A 15784-nucleotide genomic window follows, 5' to 3' on the forward strand; every position below is an offset into this window, starting at 1 on the left:
GCAGCCAGCAGCAAATGAATAAACATGAACTCAAAGGAGTAAATGATATATTTATATACAAAACTGTTTACAGCAAGTTTTCTGAATTAACAGTCCCACGAGAACATTTGTGCCAAGATGCATAAAACCAGCAGGTTTTCTCATGGGATCAAGTCAACAGAAGGGGAAAAAAAACGTAAGAGCACCTTGAATCATAAAGGGAAGCAGGTAGGAAATGTGTATGAAGAAGGCACAAGACACAGCATCACCAGCTTCTCTGCAAATGTTAACACTCACCCATCAATCAACTACTTACTTATAGAGAAGCACTCATTAAAAGTCTAAATAACAAAAAGAAAAAAAAACACTACGGGTAGAACATTAGAATAATAGGAATAAAACCCAATCCCTCGGTTGTTTCTCTAATATAAAACAGGTCATTACAGGCCTGAAGGGGGAAAAGCAAAGCTGCCATCTACATCCGATTTGAAGGGTCTAAAAATAAGTTGTAAACACTGCTGATCTAATCCATGCTATGCAAAATTGACTTTCGAGGTTGTCCATAAGATAACCACTTTATTACAGTCAGAGGAAAGGTAAACTGTAGAAAAGAAGGGACAACCACTCTTTGTTGCAAGTGCTTAAAAATCAAACAATGTTACAGAATATAGAAAGACTTCTCTGCCATTAAGACACAGTTTACAATTCATAGGCTAAAGGCACCTGAAGTTTAGTTTTTGAAAATGACAGTGAAAAATGTGACATTACAGTGGTTTTTTTTTCTTTTCTATCAAATAAATTGTATTCCAGATGCTTTTGGAAATCCACTGTATGCAAATTAAAGTTGTCTTCCGAAAACACATTTATAGCAATGTGAAACTATAGTTGTTTGTCACTGGCAAGATCACTGAAAAACACACAAGTCCTTAGGAAGGGTTCAAGCATATTATATCCATTAATCAGCCCTTATTATCCTTACTGCACAAGTAATCTATTCTACAACTCCCAAAACCATAAACCCCTCAAATTACCCCCCCCCCGCCCACACACACACCTTTAGCATTGGGTCAAATAGATTTGGCAATATTTTCTTTTCCATAAATTTGTCAAAATATAGATAGTCAATTCTCTGACAATATCTACAATACATTGAAGAGAATTCTTCGTTGAGGAAACTCTTTCTTCAGATACCAAGAATGAGGCTCAATAAACCTTTTCCAATTGTTATGATCACAGGCTAATGCATCAGCTGCCTGGGACACTGGCTGACTGTATAAATTAATCTGATATTACAATAGAGTCAGATAATGTCACGACAGCTCATTGACGCCGGGGAGGTCAGGATTGGCGAGCTGGTGAAGTTGTGCCTCCTGTCTTCAGCATACGGGTTCACCGATGTCCTGCCGAGACACTTTCACATCACAGCACACTTCTTTTCCTCTGAGGGGGCGTTTCCATCGGCTTTCTCCATCTCCAAAATGATCCGTTTGAAGACCTCAACCGCAGTCTGCAATGCACGAGAGGTGATCAACAGAGTACGGGACTTCAGTCAGCAAGTTGATTCTACCAGTGGTTTAGGCTCTCAGTTAAGTTTTATAATTGCACAGTCAAAAGGATGTGCATAGATAAAGATAAGCATTTTAAATCATTATGAGGAATTATTGTTTTCTAGTGATTTACTTTACATTGTATTTGTCGTCACATTTATTGAATTGGCTTAAATTTCCACTTAAGTTTGGATAGAAACAGGATTGTAAAATTGAACAATTTAACAAATTGATTGAAGTTTGTTCAAATAACTGCGATCAGGCAATTATGTAATAATTGTGAGAGCTTTAAGGTCATCTCAACTTTGCTTACCTCTCAAACAACACCTCATAGACATTCCGAATATGATATAGGTTTTACCTTTATAGGTTACTCATACTACTAGGGTACTAGACAATGACCTTGGAAATTGCTTTTAGTGACGTGTATATGCATGAAGTTTACAATTACCTCGTTTTCTTTGGCCGAAGATTCCATAAAAGCAGCCCCCCATGAGTCGGCAAGTTTCTTACCATCCTCTGGCTTGATCACTCTGGGGGGGGGGGGGGGGGGAGATTTAGCAAGCCTCCTTATAACACGCTTCGTTGTACACAATACACAAATTGGTGTGTACGAAGGCACAGTGCATAGCACTGCTGCCTCACAGCAAGAAGGTCCTGGGTTTGATTCCCGCCTGTTGTTGTTATCGCCCAATTAGGAGCCTTTCTGGTGGAGTTTGCATGTTCTCCCCGTGCTCACAGGGGGTTTCCTCCATCTAACATCAGTAAGGACCCCCACCCAAAAACATGCAACATCATCGTCTGACCAACGAGGGACGTACGGAACCAGGTCCCAGGCGCGTCGCTGTACGCCGCCCACTGCTCCTGGCTGCCCCCGCCCGGAGGAAGGACGAGCCAGGATGGGTCAAATGCAGAGGCCTCCTTTCACCGACCACCATTTGAAGCGTGTGTGTGTGTGTTGGTCGCCATGAATGCATGTGCTGTGGTGTGCTGTGTGACAATTAAAAGATTCTTCTTCAAAATGATGAAGATGGAAAAAGCGACAGTGGTCAAAAGCAAAGATCTTTTCCATCGTGGTTACCTTTCCATGTGGAGATCTTTTTTGTTGCCGACCAGAACAGTAGGAACCCTAACGCGCGCACACACAAAAAAAACAAACAAAAAAAAAAACAAAAAAAAAAAAACACAAAGTAAGATACAAGATGAGAATGGTAAAATATGAGAACATTTAAAGGACTGTTTGATGGGGAAAAAAAAAAAAAAAAAAGCAAAAACTACAGATGGAATACTTACTGTATCTTTCCAACCATATCAAGCAGCTTTTCATGTAGAACTTGCACTACCTCAAAACTGGAAAGAAATAAGAGAGCAGCAGCATTAACACGCGAATCAACAAAATACATTGGATGGTTTAGGATTCACACACACACACACACACACACACACACACACACACAATACTGTATAAAGTACCTATAAGAGAGGACCTAACAGACACACTCACCTTTTCATGGAGGTCACAGAGTAGACTAGAACGTAGCCATGGATGTCCATTGAGTGCGATTGTGGAAAAATTGAATACTCGTCCTACAGCAATAGATGTGAAGATTCATATCAAGAACTTTACTTTTTACTTTTATTCAAACATAATTTGCTTATGATGCCATGTCTCATTTCCTTAAAGGGAATATTGTAGAACATGGCACTTTAGCCCATGTAGTCCGCTGACAATATCGTCTCGGAAATAATCAAAGTTTACACACACACACACACACACACACACACACACACACACACACACACACACACACACACACACACACACACACACACACACACACACATACATACACACACACAAATTGGGATTATAAGCAGCAGCTTACTTGTCCAGCTGTATCCACCAGCTGGAGATTGAAGTCTTGCCCATTGACAGAGACCATTTTGTTAAAGGCTGTGGAAGAGAATGAAAACGTGAACATTTCCGTGATTTGAGAACAAACAAACAAACAAAGGTGCAGCAGCTCCATAAGGGCACCTACTGTTTTCGATGGTGGGGTCGTATGAGTCAACGAACTGTCCCTCCACAAACTGTATTGTCAGGGAAGACTTGCCTGCACAGGGGGAAGGAAACGACACATTTAACGTTTTATAGTCATTAAAGGAAAAAAAACAAACAACCACAGGCAACGTAAAGCAAGCGAGCTGACACGGGTCACAGACTGCTTCTAGGGGGGACGGTGTCGTTTTGACAGTTTTCAGAAGCCCGTCCGGCTCAGCAGCTGACACGAAAACAGGCCATAGCCAAATAATAATAAAAAATTAAAAAAAAACACAAAAAAACACTCAATTAACCGAAACAAATAAACAAAGATTTGGCAACGAAACGAGGAATGAAAATAAACCAATAAATAAATAAAAATCCACCCGAACACTCTTTGTCAACAAATCCAGAACACCGTGCGTACGCTTCACGGGACGCGGTATGTCGCGAGTCACGCTGTACATTTCGGTGCCATGTGAACCGTGTTGGACCTAGGCCGCCGTGCACATGGCGAACGGCGGTTTATAACGAACACATTAAACACGAAGCACCGAACTCGCCCGGCGCCGTCGACGTCGCGGGGATACGGCAGTTAAAAAAAAAAAAAAAAAAAAAAAAAAAAAAAAAGAAGCGGCATAGCGTTAGCATTAGCCACCATGAGTTAGCATTCGCTGGCTAGCACTAGCGCAAGCACAATCCGGCGTACACTCACCTACAGATCTGTAACCTATTACGGCGATTTTCCGGTATTTCGGTTGAGGCATCGTGTTGTTGCCGCGTGTGTGGTTCTTTTTTTGTGTTTTTCTTGTTGTTTTTTTTGCCTCCGCCGGGGTTTTAATCTCCAAATAAAACGTTATCGCCACATTCGTCCTACGTCACGTGACAACAACAAACTTTCTTTTTTTTTTTTTTCTTTTCTGCGTCCTCCCCCAGACGCCGCCGCCGCCTCCCGAGCCTGTTCCGCCGGGGCCTCGAGTGCACTTCGTCGGTCGGGTCTCCGGCAGAACGCGCCGCCAGCCCGCGGCCGCCGCTTCGATACTTAAACGAATTCGCCGCGGGCGACGAAACGAAATCGTTGAAATCGGAGATACAAAAAAACAAACAAAAAAAAACAAAACAACAACAACAACAAAAAAGAAAGAAAAGAAAAACCCAACAAAAAAAAAATTTAAAAAATAAAAACAAACAAAGCAAAGACAATCCGAATAAAAACAGGCTTATTCGCCGCTTTAAAAGGGGGGCTTCGAGAGTCCCGCGCTAACGGGGACACTGCGGCGGCGCCGTGCGGACGGAGACACGTCAGAGCCGGACGTTTGTAGCAGGGGTCACGCTGCGATGCTGTGGATAACCCAAATATAGACGGACCCGCACTTTATTTATAGTATTAAAAAAATAAAAAATGAATAATAATGGAGTAAGAATGAAAATGGAACAACAACAACAACAAAAAAACGAAAAAACCACTGAGCTCCAACAGCCGCTCTGTTACGACCACGCTTTTTTAATATCACATCTCCCATTTGATTCTCTGCTTCTGTGTCATGGTTGTCGGCGCCCAAAATGAGGTTTACAACGGGGGCGTTCCAAATGGACACCGCACCCGGATCCACGTTCCCTCGGCGTCGCTTTACACAAAGACAAAACTGTTTGAACCTCCTGTCTCTGTGCATTTTAACGTGGTAAGGAGCGTCCTCCTGCCTGCCATGTGCAGCCAGGCCTCTGTATCAGCGGAGGGAAAACGGCCTCCGGTCGCCCCCAAAAACGCCGGGGTCGGGGTCAGTCCGTGTCCGTGTGCCGTGTAAGGTACACCCCTGGAATGGCACGCCGCCATTCCATGTTCTATTCACATTCACATGCCACTTTAAATGCACATATCTGTATATACATAGGCATATTCCTTCTATCTATTCCATTTTATTTCAATTTACTTTTATTGTATTTTATTCTATATATTTTTATCTTATTCTATAAGTATTCAACTTACTGTATTACGTTTTAGGAGTCAGTTAGTCGGTCTATTAGAAAGGAACTTTCTACTTTTATTTTTTTTCCTAGGACATATTGTGTGCTATCACCGGGTGCGTTTCATTACATTTCACTGCATATATGTATGAAAGTATGTATATGTATGTGACAAATAAAAATCTTGAATCTTGAATCAAGATTCTTGAATCTTGAATCCATGGGGCCCAAAAGGGTTAACGGGGTTACTCTACTCTACTTTACTCGACTTTATTCTGCTCTACTTTACCCTACTCTACTTTTACTCTGCTGTACTGTATTGTATTCTATGCTAATTTACTCCACTCTACTTGACTCTACACTGATGTTAGATGAAAGTAAACATACGTCGCCGGTGGTGGAAGGTTAACAAGTACAAACGCCCTGTTGTTGTACTGAGACTTCACTCTGCAAGTTCCAAAGCTTCCCGACACGCGTGCAGCTTCATTCTAATACATTTACAACACGCTTTTCATATTTGTACGACAGCACTGGTACTATTGTGGTGTACGTTGTAAAGAGGACTTTCTGTGTTATAGACTCGGGACATGTGCTTTTGCTTTTAACACTTAAGGGACATTTAACAGCAGGTGCTGATGAACTTTTAACTTTTTTTTGTCAGAGTTTTTGTACTTTTACCGCTTGTCAGAGCCCAGATACACTCAACCCCAGCACTGAAGTACCAGCGTTTGTTTACAACAGCGTGGCGTTCTGGATTTTCCGCCATTACGCGTTTCAAGGAATCCGGTTTAATTTCGAAATTGTTCCTACTAGCGGCATATTACTCCCCGTTTCCGGTCCCCTGGAAGTGCTTCCGGGTCGTGGTGTCGTCACAAGGAAAAACAAGCGGATGAAAAATAATTAATAAATTAAATAAATAAATAAATACAAGAAAAGTTGATTGAAACGTCCCAGACGGAGAAGGTAACGTGCACTCGATGGCCGCCGCGACGGCTGGGCCGCAGTTAAAGACGTTTCCAGAAGCCCGCGTCGGCACGCAGCTGCCGAGCGCCGCGTCGCTGCGGCGACATGGACGCTAGCGTGGGGGCAGGCGAGCTAGCTGGCCGCGCGGCTAGTTGGCCTTAGCATTTTGGGAGGCGGTGGCTGCCATAGCAACCATGTAGGAAACATTGGCCGAAGTGCTGACGGCTAACGGTAGCTAGCCAGTGTAGCCACATTTACAGAGCGCTGGGGCTGCGTGTTTGGAACCACTGTCGGTGGTTCGCGCCGGCGTTTGGCGGGCGACATCGGCTTTCATTCAACTTGCAGTGCCTCAGTTCCGGGCGGTTCACAGTAAACAATTTGCAACGCCAAGGTGTGTTCCCGTCTGTGTTGGCTAACGTGAGCATGGGGTTGTAACTGTCAACGTAGACTATCAAATCAAGTTGTGTTGCAAATCTGTCAGATGTGATGTTATTGTCAGCCGGGTTAGTGGTCTGTTTTACACAGTTATCAACAGCAGGCAGCTTAAACGTGGCAAGTGTTTTTTTGTTTGTTTCCAACTCCCAATTTGATGAGCTGGATCGTCTAAATCAGTGCTTCTCAACCCTGTTCATGTCAGGGCCCTTCATTTGATACACACTAAGCCACAGACCCTCGTTTGGTCCGATTTTGTTACTGGAAGCACAATCTGAAAATCTTGTCATTGTTAGACGTGATCCATACCTATACTATAGTTATGGTGGCCAAGATGGCGCCGCTAATGGCAGCCTCGGTGAGTTGATGCGCGCTGTTTTGCGTCTTATTTATGTTAATGTATTATTGTTATTCTCATTTCTTTCTGGTTCTATTAATCTTTTTTTTTTTTTTTTTTTTTTTTTTTTTTTTTTTTAAACCTTTGGTCTGTACTAAAGTGCACCAAACCCCACCAAAATAAATTCCTCGTTTAGCTATTCATGATTTTACAGGGGACCCCTGGAACCTCAAAGGACCCCTGGGCATCCGTTGAGAACCACTGATCTAGATGGAGTCATGTGTTTCTGTTTACTCCTACCCGTTGCCAAAGACGGCTCAATTCCAAGTGCAATGATCTTTATTTAAAAATATTGCTTTTCAGATATGGTGATTTCATTTTTGTAATGATGTTGAAAGAGAGTGTTGTACCCCCCCATCACCACCACCACCAAAGTAATTGCCCTATTTTAAATGTTCAGCTTGTCTGAGTATGGATGTGGATGACTGCAATGGCCCGTCCTATATATCAGGTATGCAAGAGGTGGGCATTATATGTATAATATAACAATTTCAGAAGCCATCACCGCTATCATCAGTGTTTCAGAACTTTATTTTCTTTTGGCCTGCAGCTAGTGGGGACTCTTCAGTGGAGCGGGAGTTTTCTGGGGCTCTCGGAGGTCCAACAGCAAGCACACCGAACAGCCACCAGACTTCTCCTAGTCGCTCCCTTAGTGGTCAGTTTGAACTCTGCTTTGCATCATAGGTAAACTATTCACAGACTTTCTCTATTATGTCCACTAAATACATTTCCTCTTGTGCACCCCTAGCCAACTCCATCAAGGTGGAGCTGTACAGTGATGATGAGCCAGGTCGCAGCCTTGAGGATGAGAGAGGAGACGGGGTAGAGGAGGGAGGTCAAGAGCAAGGAAGCGATGCCGGGGGAGGCTACAGGGAGCAGAACAGCCCCGAGACCATGCCAGCTGGAGCCACCAGACTGCCCAACGGGAAGCTCAAGTGCGACATCTGTGGGATGATCTGCATTGGACCCAATGTCCTCATGGTGCATAAACGCAGCCACACAGGTGACTGATCAATTGATTGAGTGGTTGATTAGTCCGTCATTGGGAGGGAAACAAATCATGGGTTTTTGTGTTGTTTAACAGACTTTGCAAGTTAACTAAAAGATTGAATATTGATCCATATATAGTGGCATGGGTGGTTTCTTCCTTGTCAATACCAGTTTTTATGTTAACAGTCATCAAGACTAACAGCTCCCAATGTCACATTAATAATTCAAAACAGACATAAAAAAATGACAGTCACGTTTGTCTTTTAAAGTTTTTATTGCACAATACTCTTTCTGAAAAATTGAAAGCCCTATGTGTATAACTGTGCATCATTTTACAGACATACCTTTTCCAGACCTTTCCGTAGATTAGTAGAGATTCCCTGCAACGACAATGCAGTTCTCAGTGTGTGTGCGTGTTTGTGCGACATTGTCTGAAGGGGGGGTTTACTTTTTTGATTGGTATAATTTCTTTGCTGGCACTATTAAGTTAAATGATGCACCACAAAAATGTTATTTGTTTGCTTGATCTTCTCACAGGTGAGCGACCTTTTCAATGTAACCAGTGTGGTGCGTCTTTCACTCAGAAGGGGAACCTGCTGCGCCACATTAAGCTGCACTCAGGGGAGAAGCCCTTTAAATGCCCCTTCTGCAGCTATGCCTGTCGCAGACGTGACGCTCTCACTGGCCACCTTCGCACTCATTCAGGTCAGAGGGATTCAAATACAATCAAGCATTATTGAGGTGAATGTACATAGACTATTATCAATATTGGTGATTAACATTTGTAATAGGCCTTCATCAATGTAGACCAAATTTGGTTGAGGCATTCTACCAGTTATTTGGCCCTTTTTAGCAACTGCTAAGACAACCTGTTGATCCAAACAATGTTGATGTTCTTCATTATGAATAAATCTTGGTATAATCTGACTTGTTTAATATGGGCAGGTCCAATACCCAATAAATGTGTGCTTGTGTATGTAGTTTATGTTACATGTTTTAGAATGAGAAGCATTGCTATACATGTTCTAAGTGGTTTTTAAAATATATAATGTTACCGAGAGTATTAATGCAGCCTTCCCTATCCGTCGCCAGTGTCCTCCCCCACTGTAGGAAAGCCATATAAGTGCAGCTACTGTGGTCGTAGTTACAAGCAGCAGAGCGCCCTTGAGGAGCATCGTGAGCGCTGCCACAGTTACCTGCAGAGCATGGAGACGCAGCCATGCAGCGCTCAAATTCCAGGTAAAGTGTGTTTTGACAGCCAGAGATATGCACTTTCTCAAAAAGCAACAGTACTCTCACAGAGGCTATATGAACTCTATGAAATATTGTTTAATGAAATATTCACCATCTCCCAACAGAACAGGATAACCTTTGGAAACAATAATAGAACATTTGATTGATTGATTGATTGATGCTGTGGATATAATACTAATATAAGGGGGTATTAGAATACTGAGGTGGAAGTGGTTATACAGTGCACTATACTGTACCTTCCTGTGTGTTTACATAAAGATGATAATTGGACAAAATCACGTGATAAAATGTATATTATATATCATAATATACAGAGAAAAGCTGGCAAATCTTGTTTCAAATATCACTACATAGCCTGGTGGGGAAAACTTGTAGTCATATGTATTGAACATGCACAATCTTTTGATCTTCACATTTTTTATCTATTGTTATCTATGTGCTGCACAGCTTGTGCGGAGAATATTTTCCTAATGCCAGGATACGTGGTCTTTAAATAAACCTTAGTGTTACAGTGAACAATGGAATAAGGTTTGATCCTGCACATGTGCCCCAATTTGTAGTTGTGTCAGCTGTAGTTTCTGAAAGGTGTTCACGGAATGTTATACCAAATATAATGAAGTAGCATGTCACCCCAACACAGGAGAGGAGATCAGAGAGCTTGAGTATATACCTGACGCTCTACTGCAACCTCCCTCAGACAAGATTGCATTCATCGATCGGCTTACTAATAGCATCACCAAACGAAAGAGATCAACGCCACAGAAATTTGTAGGTGAGCATTTGAAGCTAATATGAAGCAATTAAGTTGAGCGCAAATCCACCTGCCAAAAAAGGTGCAATAGGACTGATGTTTTCACTTATCCGTGATTGTCTGAAACCGTATGGCAACGTAGCTGTACCGTGAGGACATCAAGGAATTGGATTCACTGATTGATTATGCCGTTAATTACACAGTCATGTCTGAGTAATATACAGGGGAAAGTAATTGTAATGTAGTTATGTAAGGAATGTAATTATCTGCACATATTAATATATCAAATACTTGGGTTGGCTCATTATTTTTGAACCCCGGCCTTATTTAAGTGTTTGTTTCCATCTTTTATAATTGTTCAGATCATTACCTCACCAAACACTTTAATATTGTGAAACGTACTGGGTTGCTGCAGCTTCAGACTGTGCATTAATGCAGTCCAATGGGGCAAACTTGTAAGCTTGTAAGCAACATGCTAAATCTCCTTTTCGAAAATAGCAAGCTCACAATATACACCGATCAGCCACAAGGAAAGGTAACACCCGGGCTACAGTCCTGGGTAAAATGACCCTGCAGTAGACAGGGCTTTATCGGCTCCAGCTCCGATCGGCCCTGATGTAAACCCGACTCCCGGGTCGATGCACTTGTTTTCACCCCTTTACCACAGCGGAGAACCCCCACGCTCCCCGCCGGGCTCCGAGCCACTCCAGCACCGCCCCAAGCCGGTCTCCGAACCAAAGGAGCGTCTCCGCTCCCGCATCGGTCCTTCAGCCATACAGTATAGATGTACAAACTATCTGATTATTTTGAGAAGCTCTTTTGTAGGAACGTAGGGAACAGAGTCTCGCTGGTTCATGTTTTTTTGTTTTTTTCATGACACGCCCCTTTTCAGGTGTGTTCGTGACGTCGAATGTGCCACACCAGGGAAAAATAGAAATCCTGGCAATGGTGAAAGGCGTCAATTGCCTTCTTTAGCAGGTTTACCCATATAAAAAAAAACAAAAAACAGGTATACCCGCTAATGGTGTAAAAACGGTACAACATTGCTCATCTCACTTCAATGGCACTTTCAAGGGTTGGGATATATTGAGGCAGCAAGTTAATTTGATCAGTCAGTGCTTGAAGTTGATGTGTTGGAGGCAGGAAAAATGAGAAGGCATAAGGATCTGAGCGACTTTGACAAGGGCCAAATTTTGACGACTGGGTCAGAGCATCTTCAAAACGACAGGTCTTGCGGGGTGTTCCTGGTATGCAGTCGTTTGTACCCTCTGTACCAAAAGTAGTCCAAGGAAAGAGAACTGGCCGCCCAAGCCTAATTGATGGGTGCAGGGACCAAAGTCTAGCCCGTCTGGTCTGATCCCACAGAAGATCTACTGTAGCACAAATTGGTGGAAAAAGTTAATGCTGCTATGATAGAAAGGTGTCAGAACACACAGTGCATCACAGCTTGATGAGTATGGGGCTGTGTAGCCACAGAGCGGTCAGAGTGTCCATGCTGACCCCTGTACACCGCCTACAATGGGCATGTGAGCGTCAGAACTTGACCACGGAGCAATGGACGAAGGTGGCCTGGTCTGATAAATCACGTTTTCTTCTACATCATGTGGATGGGCGGGTGCATGTGCATCGTTTACCCAGGGAATAGTGAATACCTGGGGATGCTCTGGACAATTTTCTGCTGAGAAACCTTGGGTCCTGACATTCATGTGGATGTTACCTTGACACGTAACACCTACCTAAACATTGTTTCATACCAAGTACACAAAATGGTTCAGGAATGGTTTGAGGAACATGACAAAGAGTTCAAGGTGTTGACTTGGCCTCCAAATTCCTCAGCTCTCAATCCGATGGAGCATTTGTGGGATGTGCTGGAACAACAAGTCAGATCCATGGGGGCCCCACCTCGCAACTCCCAGGACTTAAAGGATCTGCTGCTAACGTCTTGGTACCATGTACCACAGGACACCTTCAGAGGTCTAGTGGAGTCCATGCCTCCACGGGTCACAGCTGTTTTGGTGGCACGAGGGGGAGCCACACAATATGAGTGGTTGTTGGTGGTGGTTTTAATGTTGTGGCTGATCGGTGATGTTATACCAGAGTTTCCGGCGGTTCTCAGTGTTCCACGGTGTTCGGGCATCACCGATTACATTCCCTGCCTACTGCGGTTTTGGTTTTTATAAGAAAAAAAAATCTGAAATGAAACCCATTTCGTTAATATTTCGCGTATCAGTGCCGACCTTCATCAAATAAAAAAATCCTCTAATTTCTAAAACACTAAGCATGTTTTCAGTACTTAGTCGGACGCTACAAAACTGAACGTGTTTGTGTGCAAGCACTTCTTCAGTCTCAGCACGGTCTGCAGAGTCACATTTCACTTACCACAGGAGGAGAGGAGGGAAAGAAGGCGATAAGAGACCATAGATCAGGTCTAGATCGGGAGCTTTCTCCCTCCATCACTAATTAGCGCAACGTTCATAACGGGGACACTCTGTGCCCCCCACCCCTCCCACCCAAAAATGTGATGTTATTCAAAACTTGTTTAAAATATGGACTATAAGGCACATGATTATAATGTGAATTAACCATTTTTGACAAGGATGCTTGTCAATTTAAGTTCCCCCTTTTTAATATATGAAACATTTATTTCTAATATCGATAACATTCAATATCAGAAATGTGCAAAAAAAAAAAACTTTTTCTGTATGTGTTTTGCAATGCTAAATTAACTTTCATACTTTATTATCTATTTCCTGTTGTTGTTGTTGTTGTTGTGTTGTTGTTGTTGTTATTATTATTATTATTATGATCATTGATTGCTGTAAAGTCTGGTCACATTTGTCACACTATTGATTCCTTTTTTTGGTTAATATTCAGTTTGTGAGGTTTATATATGTATTTGATAACTTACCTTTAAAAGTAAGAATAAAATATGAAGTAATTTTTGGAGACGCTGTTCTCTTGTTCACCTCACCTGCAAGAGACATTCGAGACTTATGAGCATGTTTCTTTATTACAGGACAGAAGCACATGCGCCTCAGCCTGGCAGACACACCCTACAAGCTTGCGGCTGGTTTTGAGAAGGATGGGGAGATGCATTCAGGGGAACACGAACAGCAACATGTGACCGGTTTGGGTCGAGACTACGTCGGGGTGTCAGACCCAGACACGTTGCGACCGCTACGTCTTCCTACAACGCACCCTTCGCGTTTCCCGGAGTTCAGGCCGGCGATCGGCTCGGATCAGGCCCCCGTAGCTCCCCTGGGGCTGAGGCTGGACGGCTCCGCCTCCGGGTCCGGAGCCGCTGCCAGAGGAGGTCTGGAGGAGCTACCGGGGGGCCACGGCCACGCCCTCTCACCAAGCAACGGCTGGCAGGACTCTACTGACACGGAGAGCATGCCCGACGAGCTGTACAGTGGCTCCACTCCCACCCTGCACCTTCACAACGTCAACAGCACCAACCACCCTCTCCTCCACCTCAACAACAATCCACCGCCTCCCCCTCCTCCTCACCACCACAGGGACAGGGAGAGGTGCAGCCCCGGCCACGCCAAAGAGCGGGACGGCGGGCGGGAGGACGGCAGCCACGCGGCCCCCCAACCTCCCGTCCTCGCCCCCACCCCCAGCTCTCCGGCGGCGCCCTCCTCCACCTCCAGGGAGGCGCTGCGCGTCGTAGACGGAGACGGACGAGCCGTGCGCTCCTTCAGGTGCGAGCACTGCCGGGTGCTCTTCCTGGACCACGTCATGTTCACCATCCATATGGGCTGCCATGGCTTTCGGCAACCCTTCGAGTGTAATATCTGTGGCCATCGCAGCCAGGACCGCTATGAATTTTCCTCACACATTGTCCGCGGGGAGCACATGGTGGAATAATGAAGGGTTGGACTCGTTTCTGCACTGAGAGCTTTTCTTACCTGGGGGCGAGGGGAGAGATGGCTAAGTTTGGTTTGCACAACATAATTAAGAGAGGATGAATCTAATTATATGACTTCCAAATGGCACTCCAGTCAGAATGCATGTCATTTTGAATGCACTTTGAACTCTATATATATATATATATATATATATATATATATATATATATATATATATATATATATAATGCACTTTCAAATTATTTTATTAATGTAGTTGAAAGGTCATTGCACTTTTCTAATGTCAGACGTGCCTTGCTAAACTAGTTTAATGTAGTGTTTTTTTTTAGGTTTTTTTTATATCCAGATTTCATTCCTGGTGCACAAACATGCTATAAGATGTAATGTATATCTAATCTGAAAACTTACCATTTCCTGCACTTTAACTGAGGTAATGCAAAAAAAGACGAATAAGTTCTGTTTTCATGAGTACAACGACAGGCTCCCTTCTTCAACTTGTCTGAAAAGCACTTTTTACATTAACCTCTTCAATTCTTGGAATTTTTTTTTTTTTTTTTGCTCGGTGGGTGATGTTTTATAATGCTGGATGTTGTGCAGACCAAACTCAGAAACCATTCTTAGTCAGATGGATCTAATTTAGGGGCTGCGCCTTGAATTACAAATACACTTTGTGTGTGTGTGTGTGTGTGTGTGTGTGTGTGTGTGTGTGTGTGTGTGTGTGTGTGTGTGTGTGTGTGTGTGTGTGTGTGTGTGTGTGTGTGTGTGTGTGTGTGTGTGAGAGAGACGGAGAAGACTGCAGCGATTGACCCTAAGGTATGAAAATCGAATGCTTTAATCTGTCTGAGTGTTGTACGGTATGATATAGAATTTTATATATAATTTTGTTTTCTATAATTGCACTGATATGTGACAGAATGCTATTATTATATTAAACTATTTTATAGAACAATACATTTACGACCTGCACATTAATGAGGAAAAAAAAAACCCCAGCGGTGTGTTTTTCCCCACCAAGACTCTCACTGCCACTGCTTTGGAGATGGCCTACTGAAGTGAAGTTACTGAAGTTTTATTTAAGTTTGTGCACATCCACGAAACCTATCCTTGCGTTACTGTATGAGACAGCAAACCAAAACAATTATATTTGTTATATAAAAAAGGTGGTTGTCTTTCTGCACGTCCACAAAGTCTCTCCTTAAATACTATATGATTGAAGCAAACCAAAACAATTATATTTATGTAATATTTAAAAAGTAGTTTTGATGTAAATATTTCAATGTGTGGTGCCTTTCATGACTGACAACTATAACGAGCTTAAAAGACATGCCGTTGCAACCGTCACATCTCTTGACATATTTTTATGTGTGACGTTCTGTGGAAGGTGAATAGTTGCAAATAATGTGGATAACTTTCTGGTTTACTAATCGTCTCCCCCCCCCCCGGGCGGAGCTTTTTCCACACTTATTGTTTTGTTAAGCTCTGTTGAGGAGCCCGGGGTCGGACTCAAATGAACATGTCGGGAACTAAGCACTTTTGCGCCCGGATGAACGACACGGTGCATCCGATGTGATACTGTTCTTTGGCGTTGATATT

The 15784-nt window shown here is 43.2% G+C and overlaps 2 protein-coding genes across 2 annotated transcripts; one reads left to right on the top strand and one right to left on the bottom strand.

Moving 5' to 3' along the window:
* Positions 1–1034: 1034 nt before the first annotated feature.
* On the bottom strand, positions 1035–4818 carry rhebl1 (Ras homolog, mTORC1 binding like 1). Its single transcript, XM_080001296.1, has 8 exons — positions 4283–4818; positions 3569–3640; positions 3413–3480; positions 3031–3113; positions 2820–2876; positions 2608–2655; positions 1978–2059; positions 1035–1486 (listed from the first exon to the last, which is right to left on the bottom strand). Exons 1-8 carry the CDS (start codon positions 4332–4334, stop codon positions 1394–1396), a joined length of 555 nt encoding a protein of 184 aa, XP_079857422.1. The 5' UTR covers positions 4335–4818; the 3' UTR covers positions 1035–1393.
* Positions 4819–6841: 2023 nt separating this feature from the next.
* On the top strand, positions 6842–14189 carry LOC307229964 (zinc finger protein Eos-like; the record flags this gene model as incomplete). Its single annotated transcript, XM_080000100.1, has 8 exons — positions 6842–6886; positions 7628–7775; positions 7875–7979; positions 8073–8327; positions 8852–9019; positions 9407–9553; positions 10209–10340; positions 13336–14189. Exons 2-8 carry the CDS (start codon positions 7736–7738, stop codon positions 14187–14189), a joined length of 1701 nt encoding a protein of 566 aa, XP_079856226.1. The 5' UTR covers positions 6842–6886; positions 7628–7735.
* Positions 14190–15784: the final 1595 nt, after the last annotated feature.

This window comes from Zeus faber (genome assembly GCF_960531495.2).
Source record: "Zeus faber genome assembly, chromosome: 5".
Classification (NCBI taxonomy): Eukaryota; Metazoa; Chordata; class Actinopteri; order Zeiformes; family Zeidae; genus Zeus; species Zeus faber.

What these genes read in the sequence shown, in the direction of transcription:
- rhebl1 (XM_080001296.1), bottom strand. Translation starts at nt 4,334, where the DNA reads ATGCCTCAACCGAAATACCGGAAAATCGCCGTAATAGGTTACAGATCT. An exon ending in TCTGTGACCTCCATGAAAAG is followed by an intron (nt 2,877 to 3,030) that starts GTGAGTGTGTCT and finishes ATTTCTTTCCAG; the next exon opens with TTTTGAGGTAGTGCAAGTTC. An exon ending in AAAGATCTCCACATGGAAAG is followed by an intron (nt 2,060 to 2,607) that starts GTAACCACGATG and finishes CCCCCCCCCCAG; the next exon opens with AGTGATCAAGCCAGAGGATG.